Source organism: Chenopodium quinoa, unplaced genomic scaffold (assembly GCF_001683475.1).
Source record: "Chenopodium quinoa cultivar QQ74 unplaced genomic scaffold, ASM168347v1, whole genome shotgun sequence".
Classification (NCBI taxonomy): Eukaryota; Viridiplantae; Streptophyta; class Magnoliopsida; order Caryophyllales; family Amaranthaceae; genus Chenopodium; species Chenopodium quinoa.
The window spans coordinates 428,764-450,211 of NW_018745542.1; the positions used below are offsets into that span (position 1 = coordinate 428,764).

Here is a 21,448-nt window from a genome sequence, read left to right on the forward strand (position 1 = left end):
TCGCTTGTGCTCCCTCCGAGAGTATATTCCTCCCGAGATAACATTGATCGGAGGGAATTTCCCCTCCGGTTTTTACTGTTCTTCCGGGGGAAGTCGAGGTCTTGCCGAGAGTCCTTTGCTGACTTCTCGGATTCTTTTTTCTCGCGGTGATCTGCGATGTATTTTTTCAAGTATCCCTTCCGGACCATGTCCTCTATCTGGTCCTTTAGTTGGATACACTCCTCAGTGTTGTGTCCCGAAGACTCGTGGAACTCGCACCACTGATTTTTATTTTTTCGCTGATACCACTCTGGGAGTGGTCTCGGCTTTCGGTAACTCTGCTCCTCCTTCGTCACGCTGTAAATTTTGGCGCGTGGAAGAGAGAGCGGAGTGTAGGACTCGTATCTGCCTGTGTATGAGGCAGATTTTTCCTTCTTTGGGTCGTTGGCCGAAGATTGCTTCGAGGCCTTTGACTTTCCCTTTGCCTTATGGCCTTGGCCTTCAGAGAAGGGTATTTGTCTTTGTTTCCCTCCCACAAATTGAGGTTGGGTTTTCGCTTTGTTCCATTCTTCGGCTCGGATGAACTTATCCGAGGCATTCAGAGCTTCCTCCAAGGTCTGCGGGGTATGCATGACCATGAAGTCTAGGAACTTCCCGGGCTGAAGGCCATTCTGCATTGCAAAAACGGCTAGCCCCTGGTCCAGCTGAGAGACGCTGGATGACTCGTTACTGAAACGGGTCAGATAGTCTCGGAGGCTTTCGGTTTCCCCCTGTTGCAGACTCATGAGTTCTGCAGTAGTCTTCTCTCGGCGGTTTGCCGTGGAAAACTTGCTCCTAAATTTGGAGGACAGATCATCCCACCCTGTTATGGAGCCTTGCTTTACTCCCTTGGAGATCCACGCTTGCGCGACCCCCTTGAGAGTGGTTGGGAAATATTTGCACCAAGTCGCTTCGGATCTGGGGCAAAGATGCATATGAGTCTCATACGAGGCCACGTGATCCTTCGGATCCGAGGTCCCGTCATATGTGATGTGCGACGGTATTTTAACCGTGGGCACGTGCTCTTCCAGTATCCATTGCTCGAATGGCGAACTGGCGGGTAGCATAACGGCCTTGCCCTTGTTCCTAGCCGAAGGGACCGCGCTCCGCCCTCTTAGAGAGGTAGGAGTGGTTTTCGTCCTTGGCTGGGAAGTCTTGGCCTCGACCGCAGGGAACGAGAGGCGACTGCGCACGCTCGGTTCCTTGCCGCCGAGTCGGTCGAGGACGCTTCGGCGAACAGTCTCAGGTTCTCGGTGAGTAGATTCTGGCCGAGAAGCTGAGCTGCTGCTCTTATGAGTTTTTGGTCGGGAGGATGAGAATCCTTTTAAAAATTGAGGGCTCTTTTTCCTCTCTTTTTCATTTTTCCAGGTATCCTCTTTCCGCTCTTCCAGTTCCCGGAAGGAAGGAAGCTTCCCACCATCATGGTCTAACTTCCTCCGCTGATTCCGGGTATGCGGAGGGGTTCGATCACGAGGTGGAGGCATATTTTGTGCCCTCATCGCCTCCATGAGTACTGCCAGCGCTCTTGCCACCTCCTCCGAGCTGGGCCCCGTCAAAGGGGTCCTCGGCCGAGTATGGGAATGAGGGCGCATAGCCGATGGTTGGCTTTGGGGCACTGAATGTGTCCTATGATCGGACTCACCCCTGCTAGACCGAGAGTCATGAATTACGGGAGAAAGGGAATCCTCCTTGTATGATCCTCCCCCCGAGCTGGCACCCTTGGGAGAGTTCCGGTCCGGCGAGGGTGATGGTGTAGGGGTTTTAGGCTTTTCATTAATCCAAAAATTTGAATTTAAACCGTAATTAATGAGATAACAACGGTTAAGGCGGATGATTGTGGAAGTTGGACGGATAATGGGCAGTTTAATCGCAAGGTCGTGGGTTCGATCCCCACAGACGGCGCCAAATTGTTTCGGGTGAAAACAATGGGACCTTGCCGAAGATCCGCTGAAACGGAGAAGACTAGATTCGGTCCAAGTAATGTTGGGCCGAAGGTTTCCTGCACAGTAAACACACGTAAACTAGCCTCGGGGGTGTTGCCGAGGAAGGCCCCTCCGATGCTAAAGTCAGTACAATGTGTAGAAAGAGAACACTATGCAAGAGAATTTGTTGCTTGAGGCTTTGCTTGAATGAATCAGAATGTATGAGAATATATGAATGAATGTGTATCCATGTAAAGATGTAATATTGATGGCTTTTATACCTATTCATACATGGAGAAGTTGGGCCTTAGCCCAATTGGCTTGCTTTGAGGGCTGACCTTTGACTTTAGCACAATTGGAGAGATGAACCTTGACCTTGGGCTTTTAATTGGATCATTTAATGCCTAGGCCCAATTGGACTAAATTGGACCCAAACAGTTAGATTAGGAATTTAGGACTAATAGTTTGTGGAAAAGACCTTGACATATATACAAGTTTTTCTATGAGCCCAAGATTGTTAGAGACTTAGTTAAGAGGTTGATTTGCTAATGCCTTTTCTTTTGAACCAAATTATGCAACTCTTTAGTCATCATGCTTGATAGTAGCAATGTCAAAGCCCTTTATAGAAGGACTTTAGCTAAAATCAAGCTCTACCAACTGGAAGAGGCTTATGAGGACTTTGGTAAGGCAGCCAAGATTGAGCCTAATAACCAGAACATTCTTCGTGAATTGGAGAAAGTAGTGAAGGGCCTAAGTTGCAAGGCTAGCAAGGGGTACTGACTACTGAGGATTCCGCTATGACTCACTCCAACTATAATAAAAAGGGAAATAAAATTATTGAGGCGTTGGCTAGTCTTGTGTGTAACCAATTACAATAAAAAGGACAAGGGACGGGGGAAAATTGAAAAGAAGGCGGTCCTTAAAGATTTCAAAATTGTCTTTCTCAAAACTCAAGCAAGTGAAGACTTTGAGTTTCTTCAACCGTTTTGCCAACTCATGGATGATCGTACAATTGAAGGGCAAGACTACACATGATAAGCATACTAATATTTACAAGGCGATGGACCCTTAAGGTCCAAAAGCCTTGTCCATGCCAAGTAGGATGGTGAGTCCAGTTGAGAGGAGACACAACAAAAAGAAAAAGGTCGTGATCTCTCCTTATTCTGAAGTACTCAACCATGTTGTTCGATTTGGTAAGCTCGGCACTAATGTTGTTGAGAAGAAAGATGTGTCTATTTCTCCATGTCTAACTGATACTATGAGTGTTCAAGCATGAAGAAGGGGAAGTGAAGTTCTTATGAGAGACTTTCCAACCACCGAAGAAAGTGAAATCCGTAGATTTTAATGAAGAAGACGTCGTGATTATGTGTAGGTACAGTTTGATTTTATGATTCAATTCTAAAAGCCCTTTCCAATTCAAAGTAGAATCTTGATTTTAATAACTTTGCTTATATCGGCTTAGAATAATAAGCGTATATTGTACAAATGATTATTCTTATTCTTGTAGCTTAAATCTATTGATTTTCTTTGTTTTTATTTTTATTTTTATTTTATTTTTTATTTCAAATAATTTTTTATAAATTTCTTGGACACTATTAAGGCTCCGTTCACTTCACCTTATTTTTGATGAACATAAATTATTTTTACTGAAACAAAATTATATTTGCTGAACTTAATTTTTTTTTTACGAACTTAAATTAATTTTTCTTAACTGAAATTATTTTTTGCTGAACTATAATTATTTTTACTGATTTTCTATTATAATTCTTCTTTAGGATAACTGAATTTTACTGAACTGAACTTATTTTTACTGAATTGAAATTATTTTTTTACTGAATTGAAATTAATTTTACTAAACTGAAATTAATTTTACTGAACTGAAATTATTTTTACTTAATATTTTTTTTAAAGTGAAGTGAACAGAGCCTAAAAGACACACACAAAAAAAAAGGGTCAAAGAATAAAAAAAGAAAAAATATAGAGAAATATTCAAAATTATGCATAAGAATTAATCAAGAAAAATTACAAGATTACGCTTTGACTAAATATTTTCAAGATTACATTTAGCTTTTTTTTTTTTTCCAGTATTCAATTTTATATAAATATATTTGCTCTCAATTTCTTAAATATTACAACTTATTCACATGCTAATTTCAACTTTTGAGATATTAAATCATAAGAGTTTCTCTTTCCATTCATTTTTTGAGATTTTTTTAAACTCACAATTTATTTAATTTTTTATTATTTATTTGCCGATAATCTTGGGTTCATGAGCATGGAGGAGAGAATTATTTAGCATAAAATGAGAATTAACAACTTTTTTAAAAAAAAAAAAAAAACAAAACAACTAGTAATTAAAAAAAAAAATCTTTCGGCAAGAAAAAAGGGTGAAAGGTCACAATATGTTAATTTTTATACCAATTTGTCGCAATTTGTTAACTTTTATACCAATTTGTCACCGGTGTTGACTTTTATACCAATGTGGCACGAAGGTGCTAACTTTTATCAATAACAATATACTAAAAGACACACCAGCAACGACACGCGTCATTTCCTTGTGTGTCTAAAAACAAATTAATCTATTTAGGAAACAAATATGATCTTATACACAAATAAAAGAATAAAAAAATTTAATGTCTTCTTCCACAATATATATTGATACCATAAAATAATAAACTTAAGTAAAAAACTAAAAAAAAAAAAAAAAGACATTTTCTAAACATAATCTGAGACATGCATAGTATTGTATTACTGTACCATTATTACAACAAGGATTTTTTTTTTTTTAAATTAAAGAATTTTGTATCTAATTGTGTATGTATGAAAAACTTGCCGGGAAATATATGAAAAAAATATTTTAAGTCAGTTAATTGTTGTAAAAAAATATAAATAAAAATTACTCCCTCCGTTTTTAAATACTTGCTCCATTTCTCCATGTGCGGAGTTTTAGGAGAAATTGGAAAAAGTAATAAAATATGGAGGTAGTGGGTTAGTCGAGAAAATAAAAAATTGTAAAAAGCAAAAGTAGTGAAGAATAGGAGGAGAAAGAGTATTATGTTGGGTCCACTAAGTGTGAGAAATGAATTAAATATTGTAAAAGCTTTCCAAAAAAGGAAATGTAGCAAGTATTTAAAAACGCCTGAAAAAGGAAAGTTGAGCAAGTATTTAAAAACGGAGGGAATATTGCATAAGAGAGAATAAATAATAGTGTGTAAACAAGAAATCTATTTACGGTTTATACAATATTTTAAAGATATTCATTTGATTAATAAGAAGAAATATGTAAGTGAAATATATAAATATACATATATGAGTATTTAAAAATATCTATTTTGCTAATAATAGACTCTTTCATTATAAATTCATTTTACAAAGTAATAACTTAGACATTTCTTTTTTTATTTTTAAAATTACCATGCATGGCACGGGATCTAACCTAGTGATGTTATACAGGAGAGTTCAATAAATTTGGGACACAAGATTGGGCCACGGGATTCGGGCCCCTGCCAGCCCCCCCCCCCCCCCATATGGCTACGCCTCTAATCACACTAGAATAATTAAGTTAGCTTAGGCATGTAAGCATAACATGACACGACGTCAAGATACATGAGTTTCGGCCGTGCTTGAGTTGCACTTTTGTAAATTTTGGAATGTCATTACATAACACATCAAAAATGCTCAATCTTAGATCGCCAAGACACATAGATGCACATATGCATCACGACCTAGCATGACCCAAAACTATCATTACATGCATGAGTTATTTTTTCCGTCCTCTTATAGCTCTTCCTAAATCACACATATTACTTAGCTACCTCATCACCTATTCCCCATCGCAATTGAAACAAAAAAACCGAGAAAGTATAATTGTAACATTATAATCCCATTTGAAAAGAAAAGACCATTAAGAGCACTCCCATAAGTGAGGAGAATTTTTCTCATGAGCAAAAATAGTGAGCAAAATTGTAATAATAGCTTCCCCATCAATGAGCAAGTGGAAAAATGCTCATGAGCATAATTGATTTTGCTCATCCTATGAGCAAATTTGAGGATGAACAGTAAATATGCGGGCCCCAACAACTCTCCAAACTGGCGAAATTATTTTGCTTCAAACACCCGCAATACGCCTCGTTTTGGAAAGCCCACAAAAGGGACCATACCCCAAAACGCATCTTTGTGAAGTCTGGGAAGCAAAAACAAACTAATTCCCACTTACTGACAAGGCGCGTCAGTCGAGTCATCAAGAGGCTAACACGTGTCCCTGTCAGCCTCCTTACCCAATGAGAAAATTTGACCGTTTTAAAACGGTACTTAACTTAAACGGCTATTTTGGCCAATTTTTAAATAAAAAAAAAATCATAAACGACTATAATTTTTTTTCCTTTATAAATAGAGATCCATTTTGACATATTTTGGTACACTTTGGCAAAAATATGGTTCTACTAATGATTAAAAAATTCAATTATCGTATGATAACAATTTAATCTAGTCTAATGTAATCGTACGTTAAAGATTGAATGTAGTCTTGATTTGTACTAATCGTTAATTATTTTGTAGTATGTATTAAATGTAATCATATTAAATGTAATCGTTAATTTTCAATATTATTATTTTTTTTTGAAGGAAAAAAAATTAAAAAAATAGTATAGTTGTAATTAGCACTAAAATTTCATTAAACAAAATATATTAAATAATAGTATGGTGATGTGTAAGAGAGAGAAATGTTGGTGGGGTATGTGAAAAAGTAGGAGAGACAATGATGAACATTTTTTTTTCGCTCACTAGTAGGATAGAATTTACTCACAAAAAATGTTCATGGGTTTATAGCCGCCTTATCGCTTTCGCCTACGCTAACCCAACCCATCAAACCATAACATATGCACATTCTATATTCTCTGACCTCAACAATCCCAATTCATTTACTTGGAACTCCATGATCAGAGCTTATGCCAATAGCTCAACCCCACAAAATGCACTTACTATTTTCTCCCAAATGTTAGCTAGTTCAACTGACCCTGATAAATATACTTACCCTTTTGTTATTAAGGCATGTTCAGCTTTTAGTGGGTTGAATGAGGGTCAACAAGTTCATGGTCTTGTTGAAAAATGTGAGGAAATGAGAGAGAATTTGTATGTTCAGAATACTTTGATTAGCATGTATGCGATTTGTGGGTGTTTTGAAGATGCACGTAAAGTGCTCGGTAAAATGCCTCAGAGAGATGTTATTTCGTGGAATGCGTTGTTGAGTGCGTTTGTTGAGAAGGGTATGATGGATTCTGCTCGTCTTGTTTTTGATGAGATGGAGGAGAGGAATGTGGAGTCTTGGAATTTTATGGTGTCAGGGTTCGCGAAGATGGGATTCATTGAGGAAGCGAGGAGGGTGTTTGATGAGATTCCTGTTAAGGATGTTGTTTCTTGGAATGCTGTCATTTCAGGGTATGCTGATGTGGGTGATTTCAGTGAAGTGTTGGTCCTGTTTCAGGCTATGTTACGCGAGAAAATCAATCCGGATAGTTATACTCTTGTGAATGTTTTATCTGCTTGTGCGAATCTTGGAGCTTTGAGTCAGGGGGAGTGGGTTTATTTGTACATTGATAAGAATGGAATTTGTATCGAAGGTTTTCTAGCTACTGCGCTTGTGGATATGTACTCAAAGTGTGGGGAGATTGCAAAGTTTTGAAAGTTTTTGGTGATACGTTGAAGAAAGATGTCAGCACATGGAATTCAATGGTTGGAGGTTTAAGCATCAATGGATTTGGTGAGGAGGCAGTTGGGATTTTTCGTAAGATGCTAGAGGATGAGTGTAAGCCAAATGAGATTACCTTTGTAAATGTGTTATCTGCTTGCAGTCATGCAGGTTTATTGATTGAAGGTCTTGAGATTTTTAACACGATGATACATGAGTTTAAAATTGAGCCAACGATTGAGCATTGTGGTTGCGTGATTGATCTACTTAGTCGAGTTGGATTACTAGAGGAGGCGAAGGAAATCCTGAAAGGGAGGACTCTTGGACATGATTCCCCTGTTTTATGGCAGTCTCTTTTGTCTTCCTGTATAAATTATGGTAATATGGAACTAGCACGGGATGTTGCTGAGAAGCTCTTAAAGCTGGATCCCCAAGACAATTCTGGTTATGTTCAACTGTCGAATATCTATGCATCTGAAGGAAAATGGGAAAGAGTTGCAGAGGTGAGAAGGAATATGAAGTCCAAAGGAGTAACTAAGGAGGCTGGCTGTAGCATGATTGAAATCGATGGGGTTGTTCATGAGTTTTTAGCGGGCGAAGGTTTTGTTTCCTAATCAGACTTGATGTCTTGTTTTACTGTTGCAGGTAAATCTGTAGGTTGTGTGTCAATGCAATGCCTTCTATCATACTAAAATATGCTGCTACGTATCTGATAGATTGCCTAGTAGAAAACAACTGACAAACCACCTGAAAAATCTCATTGTTAGCAATCTGGAACAATTGACTAGTTATATAATGGGCCACCATTTCTTCTATAGATGCATAAAGCAGTTTGCAGGCAAGTTCATACAGCCCTTACGCAGACCTCTCCAGTTCTTTCCCCATCCCAAAAATCTATAATAAATGATGTTAGGAAAGTATATATTAGCCTGACTGGGAATAATATGATGTGGGATCAGTTTAGTTTTCCTCAAATCTCAGTTTGCTAGCTTATGTGTTATCTGAAGATGGGAACTGAAGACTGAAAAACCCTGCATCTTAGCCGACTTTAGTAAAAACGTGTATAGAACTTATTGCATAGGCTTAGTAGTAGTAGTAGTAGTAGTGTAGTAGTAGTAGTGTAGTAGCAGCAGTAGCAGCAGCAGCAGCAGCAGCAGCAGCAGCAGCAGCAGCAGCAGCAGCAGCAGGAGGAGGAGGAGCAGCAGGAGCAGCAGCAGCAGCAGCAGCAGCAGCAGTAGTAGTAGTAGTAGTAGTGGGACTTTACATCAGCTCTTCAATTATTATCAAAAAAGAAAATTTCTGGACTGAGAATTCTACTTATTTAGTAGTATCTGAACCTATTGCTGTAATTGGATGTTAAAGAATGTATGGCTAAAGAGTAAGCTTTCTAAATGAGGTGCCGCGTTAAAATGTTCTGATGTCATTACCAAATCAGTCTGACAGGAAATTATTCTGAAACGCTAGTCATAAACTTGTAACCACACCAAAGAAAAATCTAGATTCCCTGTAAAACAGCAGAAGAAATGCTGAATTATTGATGCAGGTGCTCTGCTCTATTGGATCATAAATTTTCCCAGAGAATCCATCTTGTTGCTGATAAGGTAATCTGGTAATGTATTGATGATAATGGGGCTATTGTATATGATCTTTCTAGTAGATTACATGGTATAATATAAAACACATAGATCATACGAGTTCATATGCTTTAGAAATCTACGCAATTTTCATCTTCAAGTTAGTCTGAGGAAACATCCTGACTACAATTAAAGGTTAAAGCATAGATACAGAAAACTATTTACATACAGTTAGGATTAAGAGTAGCTGCCTTTTCTTTTAGAAACAAAAAACAGTTAAACATTGAACTAATGTTTCTTTGGTAATCTTTGGTTAGACTAGGCTTCTTCCAGCTCACGCCATACTTGTCGAAAGACCTTAATGATGAGATCATGGTACTCATCGGCGTTCAAAGTAAGATAACAAGCCAACAACTCTTCAAGTTCCTCTGCCCTTCTGATTCTTTTCTCCATAATCATCTCAAGCATTGAATCTCTGAAATCCTGTTGTGGATTGCGCGAAGTTTTGACTACAGCAAAACTTCCTAATTCTGCTACTCTATTATCCAGTTGCAATTCCTTTATCTTCTTTTTTGTTTTGGCTTTTTTCATGTCTTCCAGTGCTTTTATCTTGCAAGATTCCATCTTGGAAGGTGTCTTGGGAGAGCTAACTCTGATCTTATTGCTTCCCCTTCCTACATGAAAAGACTTCCTCTGTTTCTCACCTTTCATCAGCACCTCTTTTATTTTGGCATCTTTCAGTTTTTGCCACTCTGATCTCTGATCATTTCCATCAGTTGTTTCATGATGATAGCAGCCGAAGTCCCTGAGAGCTGCATTCGGGTTTTTATCTGAATCATTGCTAAGTAGCCTTTCATCAGCCCTTCCCACCATCTGCATTACAGGTAAAAGCTCAAAATCTGACAATTCCTTTTCGACAGACTTTCGATACCCATTTACTTCATCCAATTCCCTATGTAATTCCTCTGTTACTTCCATAATCCTCCGATATGTCCTTTGCAGACTTTCATTCTTCTCAGCTTCCTTACTTACATCACCCTTTTCCGGCAAATTCTCAGCCTTCACAACTTTAGACTTCTGGCTCCTCTTCTTTGCTGTACCTTCTTTAACATTTGATTTACAGTTGCCAAAATAATTCTGCGGAGCCACAAACTCGTTTCCGCCTTCCTTACTCCCCTCATTAATCGAAAGCCTCCAAAAGCCATCATTATCCTGAGTATAGAACCTACTATCCAAGCAATAACTAGGATGCTTTGGTGTTGCTCTTGATGAATTCCTCACCCTTTGTAAACTTTGCTGCTGCTGCTTCTCTTTTTGGTTAGCTTTATGCATCTTAGAACCCGGGTGATCGCTTCGCTTGAATTTCGAAAGCCATGAAAGAGGAAAGACATGGGATATCAAATGAGACTGAGAGGAAGAAGACGACGACGAAGCTGAAGAAGGTTTCTTCCTTCCCCAGTTCATCATTTACAAAGTTTTTAGTGTTTTACCTTAATTTCCTGTGAATGTGAAGGTGGAAAGAGGGGAAATGATGGGAAAATAGGAGTAATGAAAAGGAGGAAAGAGCAGTTGAGAACGGTTGCTTTAAGTTTTACTGATAGTGGATGTGAGTTTGGGTTTAAAAGAAAGACCCGCCTTATTTCTTGTGAGCATTTCCCCCACTTTTTCCACTTTTGTATAAAAGATGGGCCCACTTGTTCTCCATGTAAAGTGGAAGATGGAAGACTCACTATGCGTGCCCTCATTTGGCACACAAGTCTTTACCTCCTCTATAACGATAACGCTATATAATAGGGGAAAAAAAAAATTTAAAAAATGAAAAGCTTTTTAACAAAAAAAATGAGGTTAATTTTTGTAAGAGAGAAATAAAATGTTAGGCTCAAAAATATGTACTCCATACAATTATAAATTAGTTGCTACACTTTTATTTTCACGGTCCCCTATACAATTTTTAAGGGCAAATACAAGTTTATTTGCCAGATAAACGAATTTTTGTTAATTTGATGTCATTTTTGTAAATATATTGAGAAAACATGGTCATTTATTCAATACTTGTGTCGAGCTGTCCAATTAATGTTTGCAATTTGCTTTTACTGTTTGGTGGGGAAATTACACATGTACCCCTCAAGTAGTACATGAAAAGACTTATGTACCTCTCTACTAGTACTTAAAAAGACAATTATACCCCCGTAGAACTCATTTTTTAAGAGGTGAAAGATAGAAAGAAAAATAAAAAGGACCCATGAAAGAGATAGAGAGAAAGAAATGTAAAAAATAAAAAGTGTTACAACTAATTAAAAATTTCTAAAATAAAAAGGTGTAGCATTTAGAAAGAAACGAAGGAAGTATGACATTGATTGATTTAAAGGTTTATACTAGATTAATCAAGGTGTGTCACAAAAAAAAAAAAAAAAAAAAAGGATTAATCCAATGGGTAAAACTTTATTAAACATAGTGGTTTTAGGGTGATGTCCTTTGACTCAATCATTGGCATAAATTTAGGATTACATGGTTAGTTAAAGAGCATAAAATATGTAAAATAGAGCCATGGTTTAATGAGTTTGAGAAGATGATTCATACGGTGATTGAATTGGGCAAGTGAGAAATTGATTCAAGATTTCAGTCGCTCAAATTTAAATAATGCATTATAATGTCATCGATCAAATTAATTATGTTAATAGGTTTTATAAATTACTAGGCTTTAAGAAGGGGTGCAATAGGGGAGGTTATTTAGCAGAAAACTTAAAACATGAGTTATATGATATGGAGTAAGAGCATCTCCAATGTTTTATTAAAAGGGCTTATTTACAAATTTAATAGGATAATTTGTCAGTTACTACCGCAAGTTAATACCACTTTGTAAATTACTACCACAAATTAAAAAAGTTGTGAATTACTACCGTAAAAAATTTTAAGATGTCGCGGTTACTACCAAAACCCCATTAAACCCAACTATGACGTCATTATATCCCTTTAACCCGTGTTTGACCATGGTTAAGGGCTTTAACCAGCCCCCTCCCAAAAAAAGAAAACGGGTTAGGGATATAATGACGTCATGGTTAAGGACTTTAACCCATGTTTGACCATGGTTAATAGCTTTAACCATAGGTTAAAGTGATATAATAACGTCATAGTTGAATTTAATGGGGGGTTTGGTAGTAATCGCAACATCTTAAAATTTTTTGCGGTAATAATTCACAACTTTTTTAATTTGCGGCAGTAATTTACAAAGTAGTATTAACTTGCGGTAGTAATTGACAAAATTTCCAATTTAAAAAGTACAAAAATAGAAAATTAACCATTAGAACAACATTGGCACTTGGCAGCCCTGTTTGGATGATCAGCTCATTTAAGCTAATACAATTTTATGTATGATGTATTTCAGTTTTTTTAGGGGTCTATCTTTATCATGATTCTTTTAAACATTTTAATTTTAATTTTTTTTTAAACAAACATTTTAATTTTTCTTAGTCATAAATTGCTTTTTTTTTTTTTTGTTGGTATTATTTTTGTAGACTAAAATGTAAACATATTATTTGTAGACTAAAATATTAAACATATAAAAAAAATTAACAAATATTTGATGAGTCAAGCTACAAAGTACTGTAGCCAACCGATGTGGAACTTTATAGCTTAAACCTTTGTAGTTTTAAAATCCGACGGAAAAAACAAGCGACAATGTATTGTAACTTGCCGTTGAAGATGCTCTAATGTTCCATATTATTTGATTTCTATTTTGAAAGAGAAATATAAATTTTCTACTTGGGGAATCCTAAACTCAAAAAATTGAAGAAGCTATTTTGAAAATCTAACTTTTTATTCTTAATTAATAAGAATACTGTCATAACTTTTTTTTTTCTTTGCAAAATTTAGATAACAAATTATTAATCGTGTTATAATGTACTGATTACAATTGATAATCGATAGTATATACTAAAGTAATTTTGATTATTTCAAAAATACACGTGTTGCGTCCAAAAAAAAAATTCCACAATTTTTTTTCTTTTTTCACTTCTTTTATTTTCTCATATATACTTATAAGTTAAATAATAAAAGGTATGCAGCTATCATCATAAATTACAAGAGTAACAAAATATAAAAAATAAAGGCCAATTTAGATATCAATTTATTTATTCCGACCAAAAATTAAATTTATTTATTTATTTATTGACACAGTCAAAAGATTGAAATGAAAATGATTAAAAATAAAAAATAAAAAAAAGACAAACAAACAAAACAAAATATATATGACATCATAAGTGCATTTGGCGGAAAAAAATTTCATGAGAAAGTGACACATATACATTTGAGAGAGCGGATGAAGTCATCATATTTCTGTTTTAGTAATAGTTAATAGATTAGATAAGATAATTGATAGGGAAATTCCCATTGATACACTCCAGGTATTGACTTTTCTCAGCGGTACCACATTTTTTTTTGACTTCCTGCTGATACACTTGAGGTTTTGACTTTATAATTGACGTGATTAAGTCTGTTAATAAGACGTTAATAACTTAGTAATTCTAGGTTAAAAGCTGAGATTAGGTGAAAAGACTAAAATGCCCCCTTTTAATCCTTCCCTCCATCACCCATAATTAAACCCCTTCCCCTTCCATTTATGTCGATTTGACACAAAACAAACTCCTTGTTCAAATTTCATCTCTCTCTCCTCTGCTCTCTGCATCATTCACGACGAAGTCCAAGGGTTTTGCAAGGGAATTGCGTTGATCTTTTTGGTCTACAAAATCATTAGAGGATAATCTAGCACAATTCAGGTACTTTAGCACTACTACTATTCATTTTTGCATGATTTGGTGCAGTTGTGATGTTCTTTTTTCTTTGCGATTTTAAGTTAAATTCATGATGTAAATGTTGTATATTTGTGCGATTTTAGGGTTTTTTTTCAGGTATATTAGGTGCGTGATTATGTGTGTTCAATTATTTATGTAGAGTATGTATTTAATTTGGATGAAATGGCATGATCCTGTTTCATTGATTTACTTGAATTGGAATGTATTTGCTTATTTGATTGATTGTTGGATACCTGAATTGGGATTTATGTGCATGTTATAGGTAATTGGATACCTGATTTGGAATTTATTTGAATGTTGTGGATTGTTGGATATGATTTTGAATTTATATGCATGTTGTAAGTGTGTATACTGTTTACCTTCTTTTGCAGAATGGGTGATGTTGTGTTAAGGTTTCATTACTTTGATAAGCATGTTGATCTTGCTGTTGACTTAGATAGATGTAATTTGCTTGATTTGGTTGTGGATTTTGAGGACACTGCTGCAGTAGAATTTGAGTTTCCTATAGTCAACCCATCATTTGGTTATGGTTTCAATGAAAAGAATCACCCTTTACTAGATGATGCTGATCTTTTTAAGATGATTCACACCCTAGGTGAGTGTGAGATTTATCACATTTGGGTAGGTTTTGCTAAGAAACCAAGTGCCTTGAATAGAATGACCAATAGGCTAAGGAACAAGTCCAAATCTGCACAACCTTTTGCTGCACCTTCCCAATCTGAACCACCCCATATTGATCAACCTTCTGATACTGCACCCTCAAATGAACAACCCCCTCAAATTGAAACAGATCAACTTGTTCCTGAAACTGAACCTCCCCTTTTTTACCCTTCCCAAACTGAACCTCCCCTTTCTATTGAGGATATCAACCATAATAATGAGTCCTCTCCACCTAGGTATACTGAGGGTTATGAGTCACCCCAAGATGAAACAAATCAATCTGCTACTGAGTATACCAAGGGTAGAAAAGAGTTTGAGAAAAGTATGGAAAATATAGAGAATTCTAGGAAGGTTAAGGGTGCAGCAAAGGGTAAGAAGAAAGCTACAACTAAAACATCCCCAATGCAACCACCATCTCCCAAGTCTCCAAACACAGTCTTCAAGGGTTTACCACTTAGAAGGAGTCCTAGATTTTCACCTTTGGCAGTAACTGACACACCTAATGCTTCTGATGCTGACCCATTGACAAATGCTTCACAAACAATTGTGTTTAGGAAAAAGGTTCCTAGATCAACAGCTATAAGAAAGGGGTTAGTGAAAGGATCAACTGTGACTGAGAAAAGGATGCTAAGTGTTGGTGACAGAGTGAGTCAGCTGCAAGGATCAGTTTCTAGGGTTAATGTAAATATGAGTGAGGGCAGTAGTGCTGGGGACAATGTGGGTGAGGTGCAAGGCACAAGTGATTCTAGAATTAGAAGAAAGATGACTTTTGTTGTAGACAGCTCTGAGTCTGTAGAGACACAACCCAATACTGGTTTCAATATTGGTGAAGAAGATGAGGATTCTGATGGAGATGTTGCACCAAAGGGTTCTATTCCAGCAGATGAGCTAGCACAAGTAACTAGGATTCCAAAAGTGAAGGACAGTTGGAAACCATCAAAATGGTTTGATTTTTTTGATGATGAAGATGATGAGGATTATTTTCAGAGATTGTACAAGAATGGTGAGATGTATGAGGATGCTGACTTTGGTAAAATAACACTCAGACCTTGGATGATTTTTACTGACAAGGCTCACTTCAAGGACACTCTGAAAGATTTTGCTGTTCAAGAAAGGTTTGCCATCAATGTAGAGTATGCTGACAACAAGAGATACAGTGCAGTTTGCCAATCTGAATGCTGTGATTGGAGATTGCATGCCAGCAGACTGGCAGATGGCAGAACATGGGCAATCAAGAAAATATGGCCCAATATACACACTTGCAGGGGCTTAGAGACTTACAACCCCATCTGCAATGTGAAATGGGCATCTTAAAAAGTCATGGAAGACATCAGGGCTAACCCAGACATTCCTGGGAAAGCACTCAATGAACTCCTTTTTCAGAGATATGACATCTACATGAGGCAGTCAACCTTGTACAGGTTAAAGAGCTATGTGATTGAGCAGTTGTTTGGAGGGCATGATGAGTCATATAGACTACTGCCAATGTATGCTAAGATGTGCATAGAAACAAACCCAGAGTCCAAGGCTTTTTGTGCATGGAATGAAACAGAGTCTATCCCTAAACAACTTCAATTTTCAAGCCTTTTTATATCATTCACTGGACAATGGAAAGGTTTTTTAAGGGGTGTTAGACCTTTAATTGGTGTAGATGGAACCCACCTTAAAGGTAACTATGGGGGGGTATTGCTCTCTACTGTGGGAATAGATGGCAATAATGAGATCTTCCCCATAGCATATGCTGTAGTTGGCCAAGAAGACAAGCAGTCATGGACCTACTTCTTTTGGCATTTGCTGAACATTGTAAAAGATTCATCAAGAGAGCATTGGACTATTATTTCTGATAGGCAAAAGGCAAGTGTTTGTTGCTTTTTTCAAATTTTCATTCTTTTTTTTTTATATGCAAACATACAAATGCTCATGCTGTAATCATTGTTTCAGGGAGTTGAACTTGCACTAGAACAAGTATGGCCAAAAGCTGACAGGAGGTTCTGCTATAGGCATCTAAGTAGAAACTACAAGAAGCTATTTCCAGGCCCTATGATGTATGTTCTATTCTGGAGAGCATGCAATGCTTCTTCAACTTTCACATTCAGGAAAGCTATGGAGAAGTTGCAAAAAGCAGGAGGAGATGATGGCATGACTTGGTTTGCAGAATTGGGAGAGAAGTCTAAGTGGAGTAAGCATGCATTTGACCCAAATGTTTGCAATGACTCCAATACATCCAATTTTGTAGAGAGCTTCAACTCTACTCTAGGGGTGAATAGGTGTAGGCCTATTTTGACTTTGCTAGAAGGTATTAACCCACCTCTTACTGTATTAACATTGTCATTTTATTCTGATTTGGTTTGTTTTTCTAAGTAAGATAATGTTGTGCGGGAATAAGGAGGGTATGTATGGTTAGAATAGCAACAAGAATGGAGAATGCAAAGTCTTGGAATGATGAAGACATAAATCTAAAAATTGTGAAGCTAGTGAAAGAAATAGGAAAAGCTAGCTCAAAATGCAGAGTATTCAAGTCCAGCCCAGGTGAATATGAAATTCATGAAGGAAGATCACAATTTCCTCTCAGCTTAAACAAGAAAGTTTGTTCTTGTGGGGCATGACAACTGACAGGTGTGCCTTGTAGGCATGCCATTAGGGCTTGCATTGATGCCAAGTTGGACCCACATGACTTTGTCAGTTCCTGGTACTCTGTGAAGACTTATAAGCAAGCTTACAGTGTCTGCATCAACCCAATTCCTGACACAGAGCAATGGCCTGCAGATGAGTCAGGTAGAATCATCATGCCTCCTAAGATGAAGAGGGGAATTGGAAGACCAAGCAGGAACAGAAAGAGGGAAGAAGGTGAGGAGCAACCTGGAAAAAGGTCAAAAACAGTGAAATGCAGCAAATGTGGTTGCTTTGAGCATAATAAGACAACCTGCAAGGGAGGCTTAACAGGAAAAGAGTTGAAGACAAATGAGCCTGTTGTCATCAAGAACCCTAGGGTCAGAGACCAAAGTAATGCAGCAAAGGCAGCTAAGGCAGCAAAGCAATCTGAAGCACTTGGATCTCAGTCTGCAGCAACTCAACCTTCAGCATCTCAAGCAGCAGCTTCAACCAAAAAAACTAAGGGAAAGAAGGGCAGACCCTCAGCTGAGCAACAAACAGTGCTGACAGCCTCACAGTTGCCTAGCCAACCAATCCAGATGTCTCAAGGAAACTCTCAAAGCTAGCAAGTGTTCTATTTTGCAAAGTAGTAGCAAATGCTTTTTTTGGTGATTTGGATAGAAAGTCAAAATTTGTAGTCAACTCTATATGTTTTGGATTTTTTTGCTGAACTTACATGGTAATGTTGAAGAATTATGCCATTTTGTCTATATTAAGAATGGTGGCCACATTTTGAATGATATTCCAGACTTTAATGAATGTTGGCAACTGATGCCATTTTGTTCAGCTTGTTGATTTTAGTTGATCTCAATGATTGATTCATTCAAAACCAAGAAAATACAACCTTACTCAATCAAAATGCAAATTATTTTTCCATTTTCATTCAAAACCAAGAAAATACAACCTTACTTTTATAATTTGTTCCTAGTACACTTAGTCTCTGAAGTACATGGCAACTAAATACACAATGCTCATTTCAGGGTTACAAACAGTAAAATAAGATACATCACAAAAACAATTCTAACAACCATATAAACATAGCTTGCAAACTCATATGCTTTGTCTGTGAAATCAATAAATTCCTCTCTTAATACTCTCAAATTGGATGATTCTTCATGATTGGCTATAATTTGATCTTCAGGAACCCACATGAACAAACCACAATGCCTGCACTTATAATATGACCTCCCTGGATTCGAAATTGAGTCAGACACCCTAATATCAGCAAGTCTTGGTGGATTACAATTGCATTGAATTCGTCTCACCCACATGGACCTCCCAAATCTGCTGCCAGAAGAGGAACCACTGCCTGCAGAACCAGCCATGTCAGAACAGCAGGGACTAACAGAAATAAAAAGAAAAGAAGAAGAGGTGAGCTCGAAAAAATGGAGGGGAAATTTTATGGAGAATAGAAGAGGGAAAGTGGGGTTTTATAGGGAGAGAATAAGGGTTGGGAAGTTGGAGGGAAATAACAGCAACATTAAGGGGGAAATTTTGGAGGGAAATGATTACAAAAATGGGGGTATATTAGTCATTTCATCTATTACTAAGCCTAAAATGTGAATAAAATAAGTTATTAACGTCTTATTAACAAACTTAATCACGTCAATTATAAAGTCAAAACCTCAAGAGTATCAGCAGGAAGTCAAAAAAAAAATGTGGTACCGCTGAGAAAAGTCAATACCTGGAGTGTATCAATGGGAATTTCCCTAATTGATAAGCAAGAATTATATTAAAAGAGAATATGTAGCCTAAACAACTCAAAAAAAACCCAATAATGACAACTTTAAATAAATCAGATATTTTTTAAAACGTTAATCTTTAAAATGTACATCTTGAAATCTTCTGTACTCTACATTAACGTATCTCATCTGTTATAATTTGATAATAAAGTTAGATACAAGTAGTTAAATGTATACGACATCTATAAACAAATACGAAGTTGTAGTAATTTATATAAATAATTTTTTTCCTTAGGTGTTTCAAAAAGATATACTCCTATTATTGAATATATATTCCATTTTAAACTTAGTTTAAATTCTAATTAGTTAAATTTATTGATTGTTGATTGATGACATGACTCTAAGGCCCTGTTCTCTTCACCTTAATTTTGCTGAACTGAAATTTTTTTTATTGAACTGAAATTATTTTTGCTGAACTTAAATTATTTTTTACTGAACTGAAATTAATTTACTGAACTGAAATTATTTTTTCTGAACTTAAATTATTTTTACTGATTTTTTTTATTATAATTCTTCTTTAAGAAAACTGAATTTTACTAAACTGGACTTATTTTTACTGAACTGAAATTAATTTTATTGAACTGAACTTATTTTTACTGAACTAAAATTATTATTACTTAATATTATTTTTTTAAGGTGAACATAACAGGGCCTAAGTAAGGAAATCCCACCCATCACCCATGAATTATGCAATTATGGCTAATACTTTCCAAAAAAATCAAAAAATTTAAATTAGGCAAAACTAATTATGAACAATTTTTGTACTTTAATGTTAAATTCCAAATGTTATTCTTTTCTTATTTTATGTGATTGATTATATATGGGAGGGAGTACTAAAATAAACATTAGGAATAACACAGGTGGATTCTTGGTGCAAGATTTTCCCTCCAATCCTTTTTTTTCCTTTATGTTAGCTATATTCTAGGAAATCTAATCTAATATATGTAAATTTTTTTCCTTACTATATTTCAATAATATTTTTTGTTTTTTTTTTCCCCAATCGTTTTCCAGACAACTTTTTTTTTTTTTTTTTTTTTTTGTTCCACACGAAGGGCTAAACCCTAGCATTGTCATAGCTACTTTTAATGCAATGGTAATCATTTTTAATCAATTTACTTGTAGTACTTTTGAATTATATTAACATAAATATATATATCCTTTTAGTACTCAAAAGAAAAATATATAACTATAATGAACATTTCTTAAACATACGTAGGGCATGTTCATATTTACTCAACTGAACTGATTGGAGCTGAACTGAACTGAACTGAACTGATTGGAGCTGAACTGAACTGAACTGAACTGAACTGAACTGAATTAAGCTGAAATGAATATTTTATGAGAGAGGAAAATTAAGAGCTAAACTGAACTGAACTGATTGGAGCTGAACTGAACTGAACTGAACTGAAAATAAGTAAATATGAACAGGCCCGTAGTATATCAAAATAAATACGCCAATATTCTTTTATCTATCATAAAATATCTAAACTCATGCACAAACCAACATAATTTGACTGTGCTTTGTGCTTTATATGATAATCTCTAATGGACATATATACATACATCTTATAACTAAAATAAAAACTAATAAGGGCTAATAAGTTCAGATAAAATCAGATAGTTTAAGATCAAAAGTTCATATTAGTAAAAATCAAGTGAATAAAACACACTGGATATATTCTGTTCACCTTATTTTCCCTTATTTCAGGTATAATAAGTTATAATAAGTTCAGTTAATTTCAAATAAGTTTTGATAAGTTAAGATAATTTTAGATAAGATCAGATAAGTTCATATCAGTAAAATTCAAGTGAATTGAACACACAGGGTATGTTTAGTTCACCTTATTTTCCTTATTTCAGGCGTAATAAGTTCAGATACGTTCAATTAAGTGAAGATAAGTTCAATTAAGTGAAGATAAGTTCAGATCAGGTTTGATAAGTTTTGATAAGGGTTACCCAAGTACAAATTACAACTAATATAAGTTTTAATAAGGTCAAATAAGTTAAGACTGGTAAGTTCAGATAAGTTCAGATCAATGAAAATCAGGTGAATAGAACACACTTGAATTCTTATCACAACTTATATGAACTTATTTTTCCTGAACTTATTTTATTTGAACTAATTAATCCTGAAATAAGTGAAAATAAGGTGAACAAAGCAGTACTCCCTCCGTTTTTATTTTTTTAATGCATCAATTAGACTTTTATTAATTTTTTTGCTATGATAAAATAAATGAATGTTTTTGGGTTTTTTTTTTTTTTTGAAGAGAAAGAAAATAAAATGTTATTATACAAAGTATAATGTAAAAGTTCTTAAAAAAAAGTATCCTCTCCGTTTCATAATGTTAGTCCCATATGGAATCAATCACATAAAATAAGAAAA

At 35.7% G+C, this 21,448-nt stretch overlaps 3 protein-coding genes across 3 annotated transcripts; 2 read left to right on the forward strand and 1 right to left on the reverse strand.

Moving 5' to 3' along the window:
* Positions 1–6,873: 6,873 nt before the first annotated feature.
* LOC110716112 (pentatricopeptide repeat-containing protein At4g18840-like) lies at positions 6,874–7,620 on the forward strand. Its single transcript, XM_021894746.1, has one exon. The coding sequence runs from the start codon at positions 6,874–6,876 to the stop codon at positions 7,618–7,620; it is 747 nt and encodes a 248-aa protein (XP_021750438.1).
* A 971-nt stretch (positions 7,621–8,591) lies between these two features.
* Positions 8,592–11,484, reverse strand: LOC110716142 (transcription repressor OFP5-like). Its single transcript, XM_021894774.1, has one exon. The coding sequence runs from the start codon at positions 10,665–10,667 to the stop codon at positions 9,519–9,521; it is 1,149 nt and encodes a 382-aa protein (XP_021750466.1). The 5' UTR covers positions 10,668–11,484; the 3' UTR covers positions 8,592–9,518.
* A 4,507-nt stretch (positions 11,485–15,991) lies between these two features.
* LOC110716113 lies at positions 15,992–17,035 on the forward strand. Its single transcript, XM_021894747.1, has 2 exons — positions 15,992–16,525; positions 16,613–17,035. The coding sequence occupies exons 1-2, from the start codon at positions 15,992–15,994 to the stop codon at positions 17,033–17,035; spliced, it is 957 nt and encodes a 318-aa protein (XP_021750439.1).
* Positions 17,036–21,448: the final 4,413 nt, after the last annotated feature.